At 36.6% G+C, this 23,139-nt stretch overlaps 1 protein-coding gene and 1 long non-coding RNA gene across 7 annotated transcripts in view; one reads left to right on the top strand and one right to left on the bottom strand.

Annotated features, from left to right (window-relative positions):
• Positions 1–12,519, top strand: part of LOC309872905 (olfactory receptor 4C11-like) — a gene marked incomplete at both ends in the record, with an annotated part of 59,108 nt that extends 46,589 nt beyond the window's left edge. For 3 of the 6 annotated variants that reach the window (XM_082747873.1, XM_082747874.1, XM_082747872.1), the window contains one exon: positions 11,656–12,519. In XM_082747873.1, coding sequence (XP_082603999.1) covers positions 11,656–12,519 — 864 coding nt within the window. The remainder of the gene's footprint in view (positions 1–11,655) is intronic. The other 3 variants (XM_082747876.1, XM_082747875.1, XM_082747871.1) reach the window with 3 other exon arrangements.
• The window catches only part of LOC309873033, a 697,683-nt gene that overhangs the window by 534,415 nt on the left and 140,129 nt on the right, over positions 1–23,139 (bottom strand). The window lies entirely within an intron of this gene.

Below are 23,139 nucleotides of genomic sequence, written 5' to 3'. Positions count from 1 at the left end.
AACCAAACTATCAAAAAGATAGATTTTAAGAAATATTTATGAAAAAAAAAAAACAAAAAACAGAAGAACTTGACATGGAATGAAGATTTAAGAAAGAAATCATGGAGGAAAACCAGATTCTTCCTTTGAGGAGTGGGAAGATGAGGGAATAGAGACAATGACTCTTCTTTGCCAGTTTAAATGGCTTCTCCCTCTTAATCTGAAGGGAGATTAATTAACTCTGCATTGCCTAAGGAAACTTTAATGCTCTTCTCCCAGGCATTTCCCTTAAAAGAAAGGGCTGATTCTCCTCAGGACCTACATCCACCACCCTCTTTACTCCTAGGCCTATAACTAAGGCATGAGTCCAGTAGACCTCAAAAGCTGAGGTTATAAGTGTGGCTGACCCATGAGAAGCACACTACATTCCAAAGTAATGATGTGCTTTCTAATTTAAAAGGACAGAAATAAGATAATTATGGAAGAAACATAAAATTTAGTCAAGCCAAATATTTTGATATGAGTTCACTAAAAATAGATTCTTCATTTAATATTGTAGCTGGGGAACTGAGTAAAAGTTAACAGTTTTTCTGCATGGAGGCTGAAGTAGAAAACAAAATATAACCCACATTAAGCAAATTAGAATTTGACCTGACTTGATTATAGGGAAGGGATAGATTTAAAGCCATAGGGAGATTGGAATATTAGAATGGATTTATTATTTGAGATCTGCTTAACCTCCCTGGGAAGGTCCAAAAGGCACACCTATTATCATGACTGTTCGAAATAAAGTTGTCATGCTAGTCCCAACACCCTTGAAAACCTCTGTGATCACTGTATTTTTGTAGACAATACCATTAGGGTCACTGAACTTGGAAATCCTAATGCAAAGGGAGATAGTTTACCCCATGTAATAGGTGTCAAGTGGTAGCATTCAAGCTCCTTAAAGGCAAGGTAGTCATGCTTCCCAAAGAGGACAGAAGACTCAATACAACAATCAGAATAATCAATACACTTCCAATGAAGTAGGCACATTCTGTGAGGAGCACTGGATTTTAGACTTAACTAATAAATCACTAAAACTACATCACAAACTAATTATGTACTATACAGTGGCTAACTGAACATAAAAAAAAGAGTATATTTATGATGAACACTGAGTAATGTAAAGAATTACTGAATTACTACATTGATTATCAGAAGATAGTAGAACACCACATGAAAATTGTACTGGAATTAAAATTTTTAAAATAAAATATCCTAAAAAATAAAAAAAAAGAAAAGAAAAAGAAAAAAAGAATGTTGGCTAGTTTTTCCAGTCATTCTACAAGTCAGATAGAGAGGAAGCCTATTCAAGTCTTTCTTGATCTGGGTTACCAAACCAAACCAAACAAACAAGCAAAAAAAAAGTCTAGGTAAAGAAAACATAATTTTAATTTTTAATTTTTTTGTGTGTGTTATATTAGTCACCATACAATACACTTGTTTTTAATGTAGTGTTCCAACATTCATTGTTTACATATAACACCTAGTGCTCCAGATATACATGCCCTCCTTAATAACCACTACCAGGCTTACCCAACCCCTACCCACTTCCTTCTAAAATCCTCATTTGGTTTCTCAGAATCCACAGTCTCTCATGGTTCAATGCCCCCCAACCCCAACTTTTCCTTTACTTCACCTAATATCCTCCATGTTATTCCTTATGTTCCACAAGTAAGAGAAACCATATGGTAATTGATTTTCTCTGACTGGCTTATTTCACTCAACATAATCTCCTCTAGTCCCAACAGAATAGACTTCTACCCACTAAAGCTACAGTGGGCATGACCACTGCCAAGTGCCAACTCAGCAGATGCAATCTGAAGTCCCCGATATGGCAGCATTCCTTGACATGATCAGCTTGGGTGCAGGTTGATTACATTGGAATGTTTCCATCATGGAAGGGCAGCATTTTGTCCTGACTGCCATAGACAATTCCTTCTGATAGGGATTTGCATTCCCTGCATGCAATGCTGCTGACAAAACTACATCCATGAACTTAGAGAATTTTTTTACCCCAAATCATAGCATTTCACACAACAATGATTCTGATCAATAATCTCTCTTCACAGTAAATGAACTGCCACAATGGGTCCATACTTAGGAATTCATTGGTCTTACTATATTTCTCGCCATGCTAAAGCAATTCCTCTCATAAAATGGTGGAATGACCTTCTGCATAATTAGTTATAATACAAAGTAGGTAGCAATATGTACCAGGGCTGGAGTAAGTGTCTTCAGTTGTCTGCAAGGTCAAATATGCTCTGAATAAGCCTTTATGTCATATTGCTGTTCATACCATAGTGAAGTCCTGTAATCAAAGGATAGAAATGGGAGAGTCAACATGCATTACTACCCTTAGTTACCCACTAGCAAAATTTGTGCTTCCTGTTGCCATTTACTTATGCTTTTCTTCCTTCGAAGTCTGCATTCCAAAGGGACAAATGCTTCTAGCAGTAGACACAGAAACATTCTATTGAACAGATGGTTAAGACTGCTGTCTGACCACTTTGGGAAGCTCATGCATTTAAATCAATAGGCAAAGAAGGAGGTTGCTGTGCTAGCTGGGGTGATTGATTTTGGCAACCAAGGAGAAATTGGACTACTCCTCCAATGGAGTAAGAAAAAGTATATATTACAATGGAGGTAAGAAAAAGTATATCTAGAAAATAGGAGATCTGACAGGACCGCACTTACTATCACCATACTCTGTGATTAAGGTCAATGGAATGTTACAACAACCCAATCTAGGCAGAACTATTAATGACCCAGACCCTTCAGTAATGAAGTTTTGTGTCACCCCATCAGTAAAGAAGCACGGCCAATTTTTGTTGAAGGCACATTGAATGCAGAATGGGTAACAAAAGAAAGTATTTGTGAATTAGTCATGTAATTGTTACAAAAATGAAGACTGTAATTATTGTATTTACTCCTTATATCAAAAATGTGTTTGTGTATGTGAATATATATATATATGCATATATCTCAAAAGCTTTATTTTCTTTCCTTTTTAATTATCTTATCATGAAACTGAAGATATATTGAATTTCTGTCATAGCATTTTAATATCCTTATTTTCCATTGTAGTATTTGTCTTACTGAATATCAAGGGGAAAAGTAAAAATTACCCAAAAAATTACCTTCCCTTCCTCTGGAACTTTTAGGAAATTTTCAGTTGTATGCAGGATTGTTTTATGATGATAGGTGGAATTATGACCTTGTGTTTTCTTTTTTTAGAGATTAAGTATGGCTTAAGGAGATGTGTCTTGGTGCTAGTGGATAAACAATGAACTTGTACTGGTTAGTTTTGTGTGTTAACATGCCTAGCTCACAGGGTGTTCAAATATTTGTTCGACTATTGTTTTGGGTAGTGACTATAAGCTTTTTCTGGATGATATTAATTTTGAATTGGTAGACTGAATAAAGTAGATTGCTTTCACTAATGTGTAGTCCTCATCTAATTAAATGAAGGCCTGACAATTACAGAAGGCTAACCTCCCCTGAGTAAGAGGAAAATCTCCTACCTGAGATCCTTCCAACTAACCATTAGCTCTCTCTGACTGATGACTTGCCCTGTGACACATTAACTCTTCCTGATCTAAGGAGCCTCCTGCCTATGGACCTGTACTGGGACATTGGCTTTTACTGGTTTATAGCAGTTTCTGGTCTTTAGACTCAAAATGTGAGTCTAAATCTCATCTGCACTTGCCAGCTTCCATATACATGAAAGTCAATTCTTTTAAATAAGCCTGTGTGTGTGTGTGTGTGTGTGTGTGTGTGTGTGTGTTCCAAATGATTAGAAATTTTCAAGGCTCAGGAGACTCAATATTATTTAGAAGTAAATGGTATCTTAAATGTTGCACATTTAATACAACCACTGTCAAAATTCCTGCAAATTCCTGACAAATTTGCTGATTGAAAAACAAGCTGAAATATTCATATGAAGTCTCAAGGGATTTTTAGTCAAAAAAATTCTTGAAAAGAAGTTGGGGCAATTGGATGGCTCAGTCCATTTATTGTCTGTCTTCTGCTCATGTCATGATTCCAGGATTTGGGGATCAAGCCTAGTGTTGGGCTCCCTCCCGGGAGGCGAGGGACACTTCTCTCTCTCCCTCTGTCTGCCAATCCCCTGCTTGTGTTTTCTCTCTATCTTCTTTCTCTCTGTCAAATAAATAAATAAGTATCTTTAAAAAAATAGGAAAAAGAAAAAATGTATGTCTCACATCTCCTTATTTTAAAACTTATTATAAATCTACAGTAATCAAAATAGTGTGGTAATGGCATTAAGACAGACATAGAGACAAATGGAATAGATTGCAGAGCCCAGAAATGCACCATTAAATATATGGTCACCTGACTTTCTACAATGGTGTCAAGATCATCCAATAGGAAAACAATAGTATATTTCAAAAAATAGTTTGGGGAAACTAAAATTTTATGTGCAAAAGAATGACAGTAGACCACTGCCTTACACTATATACAAAATAAACTCAAAGATATCAAAGACCTGAGTACAAGAGTTAAAACTATAAAAGGTTTATTTTTTTAAAGATTTTACTAATTTGTTTAACACAGAGCAAGCAAGAGAAATAGAGAGCAAGGATAGCTGGGTGTTGGGGGGCACCTGGTGGCTCACTCCTTAAGCATCTGCCTTCAGCTCAGGACATGATCCCAGAGTTATGGAATCCAGCCCTTCGTTAACTGTTGGCTCTGTGGGAAGCCTGCGTTTCCCTCTCCCACTGCTTGTGTTCCCTCTTTGGCTCTCTCTCTCTGTGTCAAATAAATAAAATTTAAAAATAAATATATAAAAGCACAAGCAACTGGAATGGCATGCAGTGGGGGAAGCAGGCTCCTGGCTCAGCAAAGAGCCTGATACAGGGCTCAGTCCTAGGACCCTGGGATCATGACCTGAGCCAAAGGCAGCCACTTAACCAACTGAGTCACCTAGGCCCCCCCAAACTATAAAATGTTTAGAAGAAAATATAAATGAAAAACAAAAGCTTTAAGACATTACCTTAGGAAACAATTTCTTGAATATGACCCCAAAACACAGGATACAGAAGAAATAAATAAATAAATTGAACTAACTCAAAGTTAAAAACTTCTAAAGAAGGCCACAGTCAACACAGTGAAAAGGTAACTGATTGAGCTCCTAAAACTCAGTATCAATAAAACACATGAAAAAAAAATTCTCAAAAAAATATACGAATGGGCAATGAGCACATGAAAAAATTTCCAAGTTCACTAAACACACATATGCATACTGTTCATAAGATTATAGGTGCAGCCACTATGAAAAACAGCAAGACTTTCTTTAGAAAGCTAACAATACAATGACTAAGTGATCTCAAATTTCCACTTCCAGGTATATAGCAAAAGCACTGGAAGTGGGGATTAAAAGAGATATGAGTACCCTCATGTCCATATCAGCATTAGTCTTGACAGCCAAAATAAATAAGGAACTCGTGTCCATCAACATATGAACAAACATAATGTGGTACACATACAATGGAATATTATTCAGCATAGAAAAAGAAGGAATTTTTGAGCCATGCTTCAAGACCAATACGCTTTGATGACATATCAAATGAAATACACCATTTATGTTTCATAAACTTGATTAAAAAAAAACTTTATTTATTTGACAGATAGAGATCACAAGTCGGGAGAGAGGCAGGCAGAGAGATAGAGAGGAGGAATTAGGCTCCCTGCTGAGCAGAGAACCTGATGCAGGGTTCAATCCCGGGACCCTGGGATCATGACCCAAGCCAAAGGCAGAAGCTTTAACCCACTGAGCCACTCAGACACCCCAATAAACTTTATATTTTGTAACAGATTTCTATTTACAGGAAAATCCTATATGCTCTATGTCCGGTTTCCTCTGTTGCCATCTGACATAGAATAGTACATTAGCTCGCAAGTGAATAACTTTATGGGAACACATTATTTTTAACTAACAACCACGTTTTATTCAAAATACTTTCACTTAATGGCATTTTTCTTCTCCAGAGTTTCAGCATACCACATTAAATTCAGTTGATGTGTTTTCTTCAGCACCTCCAGACAGTGAGTTTCTCTAGATAATCTCTTATTTATTTCAAGTACACCTAACGTACAGCATTTTATTACTTTCAGGTGTGAAAAATAAGAATTCTACATTTCTATAGCCAACTCAGTGCCCATCACAATAATTCTGCTCGACTTTTCTTATTTTTGATAAACTTGACTGTTTGGAGCAGAACTAGTGATACATTTCATATAAAAACCTTCATTTGGGGTTTGTTTGATATTTTACTCAAGATTGAACTGGGCTAATGGGTTATTGGGAGAAAGATCAGAGAAGCAAAGTGCCATTTACATCAGATCATGCCAGTGGGTACCCATTTTCAATGTGACTCATCATTGTTGGTGTTAACCCTGATCACCTGGTTGAGGTAGTGTTTGCCACATTTCTCCTCTGTAAATTTACTCCCCCCTTTGCCCCCTCCCCATCCAATTTCACAGTGAGCCTTTGGAAGGAATTAACTTGTGTACAACCTACAAATAAAAGATTGAGAGTTATCCTATAACCCTTTGAGAGATTACTTCTAATCTCAGTAGGGATTCTTTTATATGGGAGATTAGTCTATTATTACCTAATTACTAGATGTTTATTTAAGTGTTTAGCATCATAATAAACGTGTGGATTTTTAAATTAGGAATTACATTTCAAATCAGTGTCATTTATTTTGTTCCTCAACTGTTTCTAACTTTTGCCACTGGGAGTGTCTTCCCATTGGCTTTTGTGTCCCTTTGGCATATTCTAATCACAATGAATGTACGTGTGTGTGTGTGTGTGTGTGTATGAATGTATGTGTGTGTATTTGTGTGTGATTGTGTGTGTTAGCAATTCCTTACCTTGTAGAATTAAAAAAAAAAAAAAAATGTCTGATTGGGGCACGTGGGTAGCTCAGTCCATTAAGCTTCTTCCTTCAGCTCAGGTCATGATCTCAAGGGTGCTGGGATACAGCCCCGCATGGAATTTCTTTCTCAGTGAGGAGCCTAGTTCACCATCTCCCTCTGCTTGATACTCTCCCAGCTTCTGGACTTTCTCTCTCTCTCAGGCTCTGTCTCTCTGTCAAATAAATAAATATTAAAAAAAAAAAAAAAAAAGATGTCCCAGTTCATCTTGTATATTCGCTGCCTCAGAAATAGAATCAGTCATTTATTTAAGAAGTCCAAATTCATTTGCTTGGATAATGGTATCAGTAACCATGGCCTGGCACTAGATCACTAGATAATCACTGTTTTTGTTGATGCTGTTGTCGTTGCTTTTGTTTTATTTTTGTTTGTTTGTTTGTTTTGTTTTTGTTTTTGTTTGTTTACTCCAAAGGACTTTGTTTTTTACATTTTTATTTTTTAATTTATTTTCAGTTTCCAGAATTCATTGTTTATGCATCACACCCAGTGCTCCATGCAATGTGTGCCCTCCACGATACCCACCACTAGGCTCAGCCAACCTCCCACTCCCCTCCCCTCCAAAACACTCAGTTTGTTTCTGAGTCCACAGTCTGTCATGGTTCATCTCCCCTCCAATTTCCCTCAACTCACTATTCCTCTCCATCTCCCCAAGTCATGATAATCACTGTTTATTTGTTTTTTTACTATTTTTATCCCTTAAATTATAGCTACAAAGACACCATTTTGGCCCAAAGAAACACCTTTTCCCCATAATCTAAAAATAAATATTGAAGTTAAGCAGAGAGAGTCAATTATCATATGGTTTCACTTATTTGTGGAGCATAAGAAATAACACGGAGGACATAGGGAGATGGAGATGAGAAGGGAGTTGGGGGATTTGGAGAGGGAGATGAACCATGAGTGACTGTGGACTCTGAAAAACAATCTGAGGGTTTTGGTGGGGCAGGGGGTGGGAGGTTAGGTGAGCCTGGTGGTGGGTATTATGGAGGGCATGTATTGCATGGAGCACTGGGTGTGGTGCATAAACAATGAATTCTGGGACACTGAGAAGAAATTTAAAAAATAAATAAAAATCTAAAAAAATAAATAAAAACCAAATACATAAATAAATAAATAAATAATTTTTGAAGATTAAGTTCTTTATTCCATCTAGCTCATGCTTCCTAATTAAAAGGGAAGGGGCACTTCAGGGAATGACCTTCCCCAGACTCCATATTTTGCATCATTCATGTTTAAATACTGCTACAGGAAAGGCAAAGGAGAGGCATTTCCCAGTCAACATTCCGTGTGAAAGTTGATTTTAGAAAATGTGGGATGAATTCAGGACCATCTTTGTTTTCTGGCAGGGAGCAAGAACCTGAACATCGGTGACATCAAAAGAGATCAGACAGAGTTTTAGAAACACTTTTTTTTTTTTAATTGACATTTGAGCAAAACGTGGCAAAATAACTTTGAGAAAAGAAGAGACAACTGAACTGCCCACTCTTTGCATAAGCTCTTATCAAAACTGGTAAGATTTGTGTTGGGCATTAACATAACCTTATTTAATACTCAGAGAAAGTTATCTGATAAATGCCACACTTGTGGCATTTGTGGAAGGATAGAAAGTTTAGGGAATTTTCTGGAAGTACATCACAATCCAAACTGAATAGATGGAATACAAGACACACACATGGGCTCCTCATGGAGAGATAAGCAAATAGAAATTATATCTATTCTAGTGTTCCAGAAAATGCTCCATAGAGAAGATGATTATACTTTGGGTGGAGTAGGCTTCCCTTTTCAGTGGTAACTGCATACTGAATAAGACCAAACACTATCAAATTGCATCAATGGAAAGTTCTCTTAATTATTTCATTCATTTTATGATACTTATTATTAAACATACACTTCTTTTAATCATAGGATTTTTATACATCTTCAATTCAGCAGCGAACAGATAAAAATTCCCTTCCTTATGTTGCTTTGTTCAAATGCATGCTTTTCTTTTACTTATTATTATGTGAATGATACAAATGGCTTAGTCTATAACCCTCCCATAGATAGATGATAGGTGATAGAGATCTATGATAAATAGATCATAGATAGATGATAGATAGATATCTTTTTTTTATAATACTTAACTGTTAGAAATCATGGACAATATCCCATTCCTGTCTGTTGAAGAGCTGGATAAAGAGCATATCTGGTGAAATCCTAAGAGTTCAGGGCAAACTGTAGTGAATGTCCATGTGGTTGGGATATGATGTGGTTAAGAGCCTTGAATCCAGAACTGCCTCCAGAGATGACTCACCCTCTTACACAGACATTTAGATCTTACTCTGGCCCTGGGAATTTTGCTGTTTCTGCAGTCTGTCAGGAGACAGTTGTTATCATCCAGTAATATGCCAATGTGATTAACAAACTATCTACTAAGAGAAGGTTTTAAAAAGTTTTATTCTTAATGCAGCATCATTATGACGTATTTTCAACTGCTAAAGGGAACATTTTAAAAGGTAAGTCATCCTCCTAACTTTGATTCCAAGAATACAATTTCCCCACCCTAAAGTCATATTATGCAATCTCAGTACTCTCTTAAATATAACTGATATGAGACCATGAGTGTGTGATATATATTGTTCTGCTCTTAATGAAAACATTACCATCCTCATCATACATTCCTGAATTCTATCATTTCACAATATATTTTAGAAACCATTACACATGTATAACCACTGCTTTTTTTTTTTTTTTTTTAATGATTGCATAAAACACTGTCCCCAACTCACTTAGGTTCCTTCTGATGGGTATTGAAGTGGTCTCTTACCTTTTGCCAACATGGAAAGGACTGTTGTGATTGTCTTTGTGCCTGTGAGTGAGACTACTTATAGCAAATGGAAGCACTAGACTTGTATCTATTTTCCACTGAAATATCCTCAATGCTGAAAATCACTCCCTGAGAGACGGCATCCCCTTAAACTCCTACCAGGAATGTGTGGGATCAATTGTTTCTGGCAGCATTTTCAGCAGTGTTTATTAAGAGACATTTATCCAAAAAAGGTCTCTTGGTTAATATGACAGGTGAAAGGATATATAACTGGAATTTAAATTGAATGTATTTTTCTAGTAATAAAATTGCTAATCTTTACAAATTATGTTTAATGAGAAGAGTTTCTTTTAAAATCAGTTCTTTTGCCCATTTTTATTTGCACTGGTTTATTTTTAAAGATTTTGTTTATTTATTTATTTAAAGGGAGAACCAAACCAGGGAAAGGGGCAGAAGGAAAGAGACAGATAGAATCTTAAACTGGCTCTGTACCCAGCATGAAGCCCAGAGTGGGACTTAATCTCACAATCCTGAGATCATGATCTGAGTGGAAATCAAGAGTCGGACACTTAACCAGCTGAGACACCCAAGTACTCTCTTCACTGTGTTTTTAAAAATTGACCTCTGAAATGCATTTATATTTTAGAAAATTATGCTTTTGTCTTGAATATATGTTGTAAAAGTACATAATGGCTTGGCACTTATGCATTTAATTGTACTACTATATGGAAAATGTATGTGAAGAGGACAGAGAAGGTTTTTTCCACTGTTTGGCAGAGATAAATAAATATTAGTTACCTCTTTTTTCTAACTTCTCTTACTTACGTCCTAGTATGGGATGCTCAAGAAAATAGATTTCAGGAATTCTATTGAAAACTTTCAGCTATGACATGGAAATTCCTTAGCTTATTTTCTAAATCCCTGGTGCTTAAAATAACATGAAATGAGAAAGAATATTTTGACTTATGCCAATTGTTTTCTATTTGCCCTCTATTTTAGTCTCAGTCTCTCCTTGTGCCTTAAGAAAATATGTGGATATATTCATTGATACATTGAACTAGGCGAAGAATTCAACTTTGTACAAAATAGTATGATTTTTAAAGTACCAAGTTTTGTAACACAAAATGAATTTAAAACTATACAAAACTAGAAGTTATTGAGAGTTAAAGTAACAGTAAATAAACAATCAATGTAACAGATTTAAATACATTTCATTAGACTGGACCAATTGACTGAATTCTCACTGCTAAAATAAGGTTCTCGCTTGTTCTCTCCCCCCCCCCCCTTTTAGGTTTCATTATGGAAAACACTACCAGATTCTGAAACATTCTTTGAATGTTCAGAATATTACTAGAAGACACTTCACAACTCATTTGTCAGGTTCAAATGGTGTGAGTGCACATTATGCAAATCATGCATGATTTTTCTTCATTTATCTACATTCTACCCTAACTGGTCCTTGCTGTAAACAAAACAAAGATATTCAGCTCAGAAAGATAGCCTCTTACCAAATCCCCTAAATTAATATTTATTATGCTTGAGGAATCAAGTACTGTTTCATTATTGATACATTTCACTACTTCCATTAGCAATTAGGTGGATAGATTGTGAATGAATTTTATGACTTGCACTTTATTCAAAAGAAAACAACACAAAAAGTAAGGGGTTACCCACTGGTAAGTGGCAGATCCATTATCAAGCATATGGATTTGAGCCTCCAAATGGAGTATTCATTTCATATCGTTTTTTCCTTTGCAGATTATTTTTAACGAGTGCTTTCTCCACTTTGCCTGAAAAAAATGTGGCAAAATATCAGCGTAACTGAATTCATACTGTTAGGATTGGCCCAAGAGCCTATGAAAAAGAAGATGGTATTTGTAATCTTCTTCATTTTCTATGTGGGAACCATGATAGGGAATTTGCTTATTATTGTGACCATCAAGTTCAGTCGGACACTTCAGAGCCCCATGTATTATTTCCTATTTTACTTGTCCCTTGCTGATTCCTGCTTCTCAACTACAACAGCCCCCAGACTAATTGTGGATTCACTCTCTGCACAAAGAACCATATCTTACAATGAGTGCATGACTCAAGTCTTTGCTCTACATTTATTTGGCTGTATGGAGATCTTTGTGCTCATCCTCATGGCTGTGGATCGCTATGTGGCCATCTGTAAGCCCTTACATTACTCAACCATCATGAGACGACAGGTCTGCACCACCCTGATCATTCTTGCATGGATAGGGTCTTTTATCCATTCTATAGCCCAGATTATTTTGGCATTGAGAATGCCTTTCTGTGGACCTAATTTGATTGATCATTACTGCTGTGATTTGCAGCCCTTGCTGGAACTTGCTTGCATGGACAAATATATGATCAACCTATTGATGGTGTCTAACAGTGGGGCCATTTGCTCAAGCAGTTTTGTGATTCTGATGATCTCATACATTGTCATCTTGCATTCACTGCGGAACCACAGTGCAGAAGGAAGGAAAAAAGCTCTCTCGACTTGCACTTCTCACATCATAGTAGTAATCTTATTCTTTGGTCCATGTATATTCATATATACACGCCCCCCAACCACTTTCCCCATGGACAAGATGGTGACTGTATTTTATACTATTGGGACCCCTTTTCTCAACCCAATCATCTACACCCTGAGGAATGCAGAAGTGAAAAATGCCATGAGAAAGCTCTGGTATATTAAAATTACCACAGAAAACAAAAGATGAATTGAGGACTTTAGCGGATTCCTTAAACATGTACAGATATCAAATATGATAGTGTACATCCACTTGCCCAACACTCTCTAATATACTAAATAATAAATATGATTTCCTTATTTTTTTCTCTACCTCTGTCCTCAAACTTGTAGCTTTCCTCATAGTGCCAGCCTGGTCTCTTCCCCTGAGAGTTCAAGTTTGACACACTATGGGTTATGAAATGCTCATATTTCATAATATGAAATATGAGTTGTAGAAGTCTCTTGCTATAGCTCCTATAGGAAGAGCTATATATATCCTCCTATAGGAGCTACAACAAGATACTTCTGCAACTCTAAAAGGAAAAGAAGTGAAATAACCTATGGGGTAAAAACTACCTCAGAAATTACAATACATCATAGATGCAACGTATTTTCTGAGATTGTAGTACAGAAAGGTAGAACCTAATTTAAAGGTAAAAAAGTGGGACTCCTGGGTGGCTCAGTTGGTTAAGCAGCTGCCTTCGGCTCAGGTCATGATCCCAGTGTCCTGGGATCGAGTCCCACATCGGGCTCCTTGCTCCGCAGGGAGCCTGCTTCTCTCTCTGACTCTGCCTTCCACTCTGTCTGCCTGTGCTCGCTCTCAATCTCTCTCTCTCTTACAAATAAATAAATAAAATCTTTAAAAAAAAATAAAATAAAGGTAAAAAAGTGTATATCATTTCATCTGAAATTGGGTTTATCAATGGAATAAATGAAAGTATGAGAGGCATTCAGAAATACTTAGTGAACTCGTCTCTAGTTAACAGAATTAGAGGGAATGTACTTTTGCGGCAGGAAGCCACTTTATCTGTACTTACCTAGAGAAGGCGTAGTGTTTATTGACAAGTCAGAATTACCAATAAAATTTTGATGCTTATAGTGAGCAAAGTAGATTATCAGCCTCTCTTTAAATATGTGCATGCCAGGGATGATATCATGAAGTTTTAAAATTCATTCATTTTAGAGAGTACAAAATTATTAAATCAAAGGTACACATGCACCCCAATATTTATAGGAACAATATCTATAATAACAAAATTATGGAAAAAACCATTTCCATCAAATGATGAACTATATATATATATATATATATATATAGTCATATATTTACCTATGTATAGTGTATATAGTGTATATAGACTATAGTGTATAGTCATGTATAGTGTATAGTAATACTCAGTCATAAATAAGAATGAGAAATGAGATATAGTCATTTGCAATGACAAGGAGCTAGAGGGTATTATGATAAAACAAGTCAGAGAATAAAAATTCTATATGATTTCACTCATGTAAAAATTAAGAAAAAAATGGGTACAGTAAAAACATAGAGAAGGGGCAATTCAAAAAACAAATTCTTAACTATAATGACCAAACTGCTGGTTACCAGAGGGGAGGTGGGTAGGAGGACAGTTAAATACATGATGGCGATAAAGGAGTACACTCGTGGTAATGAGCACTGGGTATATGGTAGATAAGTGTTGAATCACTAAATTGTGCACCTGAAACTCCTATTAGGCTGTATGTGAACTAACTGAAATTTAAATTAAAACTTAATAAATAAATAAAATTCATTGATATCAGTGTATTCAAGTATAACACATCTTTAGTAACTGTGACAAAATTCCATTTCATTTTTAATGCTGTTCTCCTTTATTTAACTGGAAAGCTTTTCAAAACCAATATTTTCTTCTTGTCAAAGATTGCTTTTAAATTTTTTTAAATTTTATTATGTTATATTCATCACCATGCAGTACATCACTAGTTTTGCTTTAGTGTTCCATGATTCACTGTTTGCATATAACACCCAGTGCTCCATGCAATATGTGCCCTCCTTAATGCCCATTGTTATATATCATATAACTTTATATGTTATATATAACATATTATATGTTATATATATAATATATTATATATTATATGTTATATAACTTTATATATATTTATATATACATACAAACACATATAAATAAATTTATATAACTGAAATATATATATATAAAAATAGATCACTATAATCTAACTAATTAGCACATCTATCTTCTCTGTATAGTTACTACTGTGTGTGTGTGTGTTTATGTGTGTGTACTCAAGACTTCATTTAAGATCTATCTTTTTTGCAATTCCAAATATACATATGGAATGGTTAACTATAGTGACCTTGCTATATATTAGATCTCTAGAGTTATTCATTCTATGTAACTGAAGTCATGCACCCTAGAGACAACATATCTCCATTTCCCCCAGTGCCTGGCCCCTGGTAACACCATTCTACTCCCTGCTTCTCTGAATTGAGCTATATCATTTCCACATATAAGTGAGATCTTTCAAAACATCTTTCTATGTGTTGCATGTTCTATTTAACATCAAGCCCTCCAGCTCCATCCATGATATTGCAAATGGCAGTTTCCTTCTTTCTAATGTCTGAATAATATATGTCTCACATTTCCTATACTGATTCATCAGTCAAGAATGAGGTTGTGTCCACACCTTGGCAACTGTGAATAATGATGTAATGAACCTAGAAATACAGATAGCCCTTCACAATCATGATTTCTGATCCTTTGGATATATACCCAACAGTAGGATTGAAGGATGGTAGTTCGACTTTTAATTTCTTGAGGAAACACTATACTTTTTTCCATAATAACTGTTCCAAGTTACATACCCATCAATAGTATGCACGGGATCTCTTTACTTCATACCCTCACCAACATTTCATATCTCTTATCTTCTCAATAATAATTAGTCTAACAGAGGTGATGTGATATCTCATTATGATTGTGGTTTGTATCTCCTTCATGATATATGTTGTTGAGCACATTTTGTTGCATCTGTTGGCCATTTGTATGTCTTTGGAAAATGTCTATTCAGTCCCTCTGCCTATTTGTTAATGAGGGGAGATGAAGGAAATCGCCATAGCTTTGGCTCAGTTTTCCTGTGAACCTGAAACTGCTCTAAAAAATAGAGTTTTACAAAAATAAAAATAAAGATGTTAAGAAGATAAAATTGAATAATAGACAAAAACCATTTACTCTTTTAACTAAAAAAAATATATAGAAAAGAAGTAAAATAAGTTATAAAAAGGACAAAAAAAGTAAACTAAAATTATATGAACTTACTCCCCAAAATTTAACAGTTCCATTAAATGCAAATACACTGCACTTGAAAGGCACAAGTCGGCAGGATAGATAGAATAATCTCCAACAAAGAAAAGTAATGGACTAATGATATGCACAACAATATGATAAATTCCAAAACAGAGACTACACAGTATAAGTAAATGCTGTGATTCAATTTTCATGAAGATAAAGAATAGACAACACTAAAACAGAGTGATAGAAATCAGGACAGTAGTTGCATCTGAGGGAATTAACTGAAAAGGAACTTGACAGAACTTTCTGGGTTAATGAAATTATTCTAGATCTTGAATTTCTTAATGCCTATGTGAGCCATTTATCTAAACTCATCAAACTTTATTCTTAAAAAGGTCTGCATTTCATTATATGTAAGATTTAGCTCACAAAAAGATTTTTATTACTAAATACCACCTTACCAATATAATTAAGCCCCCTCCAAAAAAAAAATCCCTTTCAAATTTAGTGTTCATTTCACAGAAAAAAAAAAAAGCACAACAGTGAATGTCATTAAAAATTTTATTCCCATGAGTGGAAAATAAACAAATATTTTATTGCAAATGAATACCTCATAGTGACTTTGATTGGCTGCCTTAGACTTCACAAAAATCAATACCTATTATACTGAAAATTGTCAACAAAGTGTAATATCAACTCATATATTGGGAGGAAATACTTGTAAATCATATATGTATATATTTTAAAGATTATATTTATTTGAGAGAGAGAGTAAGAAGAGAAGCTGGGGGGAGAAGGAGAAAGAGAAGCTGACCCCCCACTGAGAAGGGAGCCTGATGCTGGGCTTGATACAGGATCCTGAGATCATGACCTGAGCAGAAGACAGATGTCTAACCAACTGAGCCACCACGACAGGCATTTTTTTTTTTTTTTTGTAAATTATGTATCTGATAAGGAACTTGTTTTCAGACTCTATAAAGTACTCCTACCACTTAATAATTAAAGAGGCACTAACCCAAATTAAAAACTGGCAAAATATCTGAATAAACACTACTCCAAAAAAACATACAAATGTCCAAAAGAACATGAGAAGATGTTAACACCTTCAGATAATTGGTAATGCAACCTCAGTCATAATGAGACACCACGTTCCACCCACTAGGATGTCTAGAATCAAAAAAGTCAGGTAATGACAAGTTTTAGTGAGGTGGTGGAGTAATTAGAGTTCTCATAAATTATTTGTGGTAATGTTAAGTGGTGCAACCACTTTGGAAAACGATGTGGAAGTGCCTCAAAAGATTAAACATATAATAACAATGACCTAGCTGTTCTAATCTTAAATGACTACCCGAGGAAAATTAAATATATCTTCACATAAACTTGTACACCAATATTCACAGCAGCAGTATTCATAAGAGTTAAAATGGGGGAAAATCTACAGTTCAGAAGGAGAGGAGTCAAGATGGCGGAGAAGTAGCTGGCTGAGACTACTTCAGCTAGCCGGAGATCAGCTAGATAGCTTATCTAAAGATTGCAAACACCTGAAAATCCATCGGCAGATCGAAGAGAAGAAGAACAGCAATTCTGGAAACAGAAAAACAACCACTTTCTGAAAGGTAGGACCGGCGGAGAAGTGAATCCCGGCAAGTGGCGGAGCAATGGTGCACAAAATCAGGACTTTTAACAATCTGTTCCGCTGAGGGACATCGCTCCAGAGGCTACCCGGAGCAAAGCCCACACGGGGTCAGCGTGGCCTCAGGTCCCGCAGGGTCACAGAAGGATCGGGGGTATATGAGTGTTGCAGAGCTTGAGGGTATTGGAACGGGAAAGCCGGCTACAGAGACAGAGCCGACAGTAAGCTCGCAGCTCGGGGTGACCTTGAACCTGTCACAGGCTCTTATCTGATATGTCCTTTGCAAATATCTTCTCCCATTCTGTCAGTTGTCTTTTGATTTTGTTAACTGTTTCCTTTGCTGTGCAAAAGCTTTTGATCTTGATGAAATCCCAATAGTTCATTTTTGCCCTTGCTTCCCTTGCCTTTGGCGTTGTTCCTAGGAAGATGTTGCTGCGGCTGAGGTCGAAGAAGTTGCTGCCTGTGTTCTCCTCAAGGATTTTGATGGATTCCTTTCGCACATTGAGGTCCTTCATCCATTTTGAGTCTATTTTTGTGTGTGGTGCAGATAAAGGACTAGTGTCCAGAATCTATAAAGAACTTAGCAAACTCAACACCCAAAGAACAAATAATCCAATCAAGAAATGGGCAGAGGACATGAACAGACATTTCTGCAAAGAAGACATCCAGATGGCCAACAGACACATGAAAAAGTGCTCCATATCACTCGGCATCAGGGAAATACAAATCAAAACCACAATGCGATATCACCTCACACCAGTCAGAATGGCTAAAATCAACAAGTCAGGAAATGACACATGCTGGCGAGGATGCAGAGAAAGGGGAACCCTCCTACACTGTTGGTGGGAATGCAAGCTGGTGCAGCCACTCTGGAAAACAGCATGGAGGTTCCTCAAAATGTTGAAAATAGAACTGCCCTATGACCCAGCAATAGCACTACTGGGTATTTACCCTAAAGATACAAACATAGTGATCCAAAGGGGCACGTGTACTCGAATGTTTATAGCAGCAATGTCCACAATAGCCAAACTATGGAAAGAACCTAGATGTCCATCAACAGATGAATGGATCAAGAAGTTGTGGTATATATACACAATGGAATACTATGCAGCCATCAAAAGAAATGAAATCTTGCCATTTGCAACAACATGGATGGAACTAGAGCGTATCATGCTTAGCGAAATAAGTCAAGCAGTGAAAGACAACTATCATATGATCTCCCTGATATGAGGAAGTGGTGATGCAACATGGGGGCTTAAGTGGGTACGAGAAGAATAAATAAAACAAGATGGGATTGGGAGGGAGACAAACCATAAGTGACTCTTAATCTCACAAAACAAACTGAGGGTTGCTGGGGGAAGGGGTTTGGGAGAAGTGGGTGGGATTATGGACATTGGGGAGGGTATGTGCTTTGGTGAGAGCTGTGATGTGTGTAAACCTGGTGATTCACAGACCTGTACCCCTGGGGATAAAAATATATGTTTATAAAAAATAAAAAATTAAAAGTCAAAAAAAATCTACAGTTCAAACAACTGATGAATGGGTTAATTATATATTCATAAAATGGAAGGTTATTCATCAACAAAAAAGAAACAAATGCTGATAATTTCCACAATATGGGTGAAACTAATGTTAAGAACTTTCTGATAAATGAAAGAAACAGGTTAAAAAAGAAAACCTACTTTATAATTCCTTTTATATGAAATGTCTAGAAAAGTTAATCTATAGAGTAATAAAGTGAATTATAGGAGAGCCTTTGCAGCTCAGTCTGTTCAGGTTCAGATTCTTGATTTCAGCTCAGATCATGAACTCGTGATCATGGGATTAGGCCTATCATGCTCTATACCCACCATGGAGTCTGCTTAAGAATCTCTCCCGCCCCTCCCCCACTACCCCTGAATGTGAGCTCTCTTTCTTAAAAAAAAAAAGAAAAAGAAAAAAGAAAAAAGTAGATTACTATTTGTCTAGAACTTCTAGTGATGGTGATGGAGAGGAATGACAGGTGACTAAAAGGGGCAAGCGGAATAGGTGGCAAAAATATTGTAATTAGAGTGGCAAAGATATTGTAAAATTAGTTAATGTTTGTTTCACAGCCTTCTACACTAAAAACCTTTGATTATTTACTTTAAATAAGTAGATTGTTTATTATGTGGTATGTATCCAGTAAAGCCATGAAAAACAGATAAATGTTAAACCTAGTGATCATTTTTACAGAATAAAAGTTCATATAGTAACTGACCTTAAAAATGTATTTCCAGGGGCGCCTGGGTGGCTCAGTGGGTTAATGCCTCTACCTTCGGCTCAGGTCATGATCCCAGGGTCCTGGGATCGAGCCCCGCATCGGGCTCTCTGTTCAGCAGGGAGCCTGCTTCCCTTCTTCTCTCTGTCTGCCTCTCTGCCTACTTGTGATCTCTGTCTGTCAAATAAATAAATAAATAAAAATCTTAAAAAAATGTATTTCCCATGAAAAAAAGATATATAAATATTTGTAAAAATTAGTGTATAACTTGGAACTCCATTACAATTAAAATTTTATTTTATTCTTTAAAAGACGTTTATTATTTACTTCTCAGAGACAGAGTGAGCAGACAAGCAGAGGGAGAAGCAGGCAGAGGCAGATGCAGCATCCCCACCAAGCAAGGAGCCCAATGCAGGGCTAGATCCCAAGACCCTGAGATCATGACCTGAGCCAAAGGCAGATGCTTCACTGACTGAGCCACCCAGGCATCCCATAATTAAAATTCTATATAACCAAATTATATTTGAAAGTTTAGTTTTTATCATACTTAAAGAATGACTCAGAAATTTTATTATTAGGAAATAAATAGAATGTGGCATGAGATCATAGTCGTCTTCTTTCTTTTTTTTTTTTTAATATTTTATTTATTTGTTAGAGAGAGAGAGTGCACGAGCACAGGCAGACAGAGTGGTAGGTAGAGGCAGAGGGAGAAGCAGGCTCATGCCAAGCAAGGAGCCCAGTGTGGGACTCGATCCCAGGATGCTGGGATCATGACCTGAGCCGAAGGCAGCCACTTAACCAACTGAGCCACCCAGGCATCCCAGATCACAGTCTTCTAAGAAAAGCCTGTGGAGATTACCCACACTACTTGAACACTCATGGCAGTATTCAGAAGGGTAAATACGGGGACATGTTTTTAATCCATGACAAAAATAAGATGATCTTTTCCACGTATATAAACATTACCATAGCCTCTAACTCTGAAATGATTCAAAATTACTTGGCTGTCTTACACAGAATGAGAGCTACTAAATACCTAAAAACAAGCAGATGAAAAAAAAATTTTAAAGCCTGAGTTTTGTGGTTAGATGTGTGACTTAGAGAATTGGTTTTATGTCTCTGGACTTTGTTTCCTCATATAATGTGAATGAATGGTCTAAAAATGGAGGTAAAGTGATAAAAATATGTACACCTCAATTTCTGTAAATATTCATGCCAAGCAGCAGTGAGTACCCATTTTTCCTTTTCCAACTGCTATCATTTTCCATTTATTTTGAGTAAGAAATGAATGTTGTTTTTCCTTGTTATATTTTTCTTTCAGATAATTTTATTATCTTTGGGAACTTGGTGTACTAGATTTATTCCATGAGAAAAATGAACAATGAAACTGAATTGATTTTCTGGGCTCTTTCTCAGAACCTAGAGGTTGAAGAAGTTTGTTTTGTGGTGATTTATTTCTTCTTTGAGGTCATTTTCTGGAAAGCCTTCTCATCAGGCTGACTATTTACATAGGTACACTTTTGAAGTTTCCCATGTATTTCTTACACAACAGATAATTTATCATCTCATATCATCAAAAGTAGAAGGGTGAGTACACTACACTCAGGTATTTTGAGAGAGACCATATTCAGATAACTCTTTTTTTTACAGTATGTTGTTGTACGTTTTCTATTTGTTATTATTTTTAACATCTTATTGTGCCTAATTTATAAATTAAACTTTATCCTAGGTATACATGTATGAAAAAACAGTGTATATAGTGTTCAGTTCTATTTATGGTTTCAGATATCCACTGGGGGTTTTGAAACACATCTCTACCACACCACACATATATGGGGGTACTATTGTAAAAGTGACCTATCCCAAGCCAGAACTGAAGAAAAACTTACATGAAGTGTCCACATGATCACATTCCCCAATTTTTTTTAATAAAATCTTTCTTTTAAAGATTTTATTGATTTATTTAATTGACAGAAAAAGATCACAAGTAGGCAGAGAGGCAGGCAGAGAGAGGGGAGAAAGCAGGCTCCCTGCTGAGCAGAGACTCCAAACAGGGCTTGTGTTGGGTCCCAGGATCCTGGGATCATGACATAAGCAGAAGGAAGAGGTGGGGCCACCGAGGGGCCCCACCATTCCCGAATTTTGTTATAGTGCTTTCTCCCTGACCCTGAACCCAAGACCATGTGAGGGGTTCACTATGACCAACTGTAGAAGAAAAGATGTGGGCCTATTATACAGAAACTTCTGCAGTAATATGTAGATACAGCTCAAAAGTAATTATGCAGCACTACAGCCACATTGTAGAAAATCCATGAAGGTCAGTGGTGAAGGGAATTTCTTTCAATTGTTAGAACTTGGAGAGATGAACCTGGTGTTCACTTTCCTAGAAGGAGAAATGGCCAGGTATAGAAAGTATACCTATGCTTGGGTTTTGGCTAAAGATTTGGCTGAATAATCAGGGATTTGGGGAAAAAAATGGAAAATTTGTAACAAGAAAATATGAGAAAGAAACATGTTTACATAGCTCTCTGAATAAGTAAAAACACACAAATATCTTTGTCCCTTGTCAATGCTCACCACGGACTGACCTGCAGAGGACTATTTTAATATACAAGTGGATAGGATAACCCATTTTATGCATACCGGTTGCCTCTTTCCCCATCTACTACCATCATAGCTCAAAAGATGCATGTACACAGTGGTCTTGGTGGCAGAGATGGAGGATATACATGATCTCTACAGTATGAACTTCCAACCACCAAAGTTACCCTGGGCATGACCGTGGCTGAGTGCCAAATCTTTCAGCAGCAGAAGCAACCTGAAGACCACATATGTCAGCATTCCTTGGCATGATCAGCCTGGGTGCAGGTTGATTACATTGGACTCCTTCCATCTTTGGAGGGTGGTGATTTGTTCTTACTGCCACACAGACGTTTCCTTTGGATATGGATTGCATTCACTGCATGTAATGTTTCTGCCAAAACAACCATTGAGAACTTAGAGAATTTTTTAACAACATTCATACCATTTCACACACCATTGCTTCTGATCACCAATCTTAGTTCATACCAAATCAAGTGCCATAATGGGCCCAAGCTCATGGAATTCACTGGTCATACCATATTTCCCACAATTTTGAAGCAATTAGTCTCATAAAATGGTGGAACAACCTACTGTAGGATTAGTTATAGTACAAAACAGGTAGCAATACTCCCCGTGTTCGAACAAGGGGCTTCAGTTCTTATAAAGGCCATAGAGGCTCTGAGTCAGCATCCATGATATGTTGCTCAACTCCCATACCCAGACCTCTATTCAAAGGGTAGAAATGGGAGAAGCACCACACATTATTAACCCTAGTGAACCACTATCAAGTTTTTTGCTGCCTATTCCCTTTTACTTATGCTCCATCCCAATGGGAGAAATGTTTTCAGCAGGAGACACAACAATTCTGTTGAACAGCGTGTTAAGACTGCTGCCTGACCACTTTGGATAGCTCATGTCTTTGAATCTAAAGGCAAAGGAGTAAGTTGTTGTGCTGACTGGGGTGACTGATCCTGGCAACCAAGAAGAAATTGGACTACTACTGTACAGTGGAGGTAAGGAAGAGTATATCTAGAATACAGGAGATCCATAGGACGACAATTA

The sequence above is a fragment of the Mustela nivalis genome (genome assembly GCF_964662115.1).
Source record: "Mustela nivalis genome assembly, chromosome: 9".
Lineage (NCBI taxonomy): Eukaryota > Metazoa > Chordata > Mammalia > Carnivora > Mustelidae > Mustela > Mustela nivalis.
The sequence above is the reverse complement of the archived record's forward strand: the minus strand, read 5'-3'. Positions and strand labels throughout refer to the sequence as shown.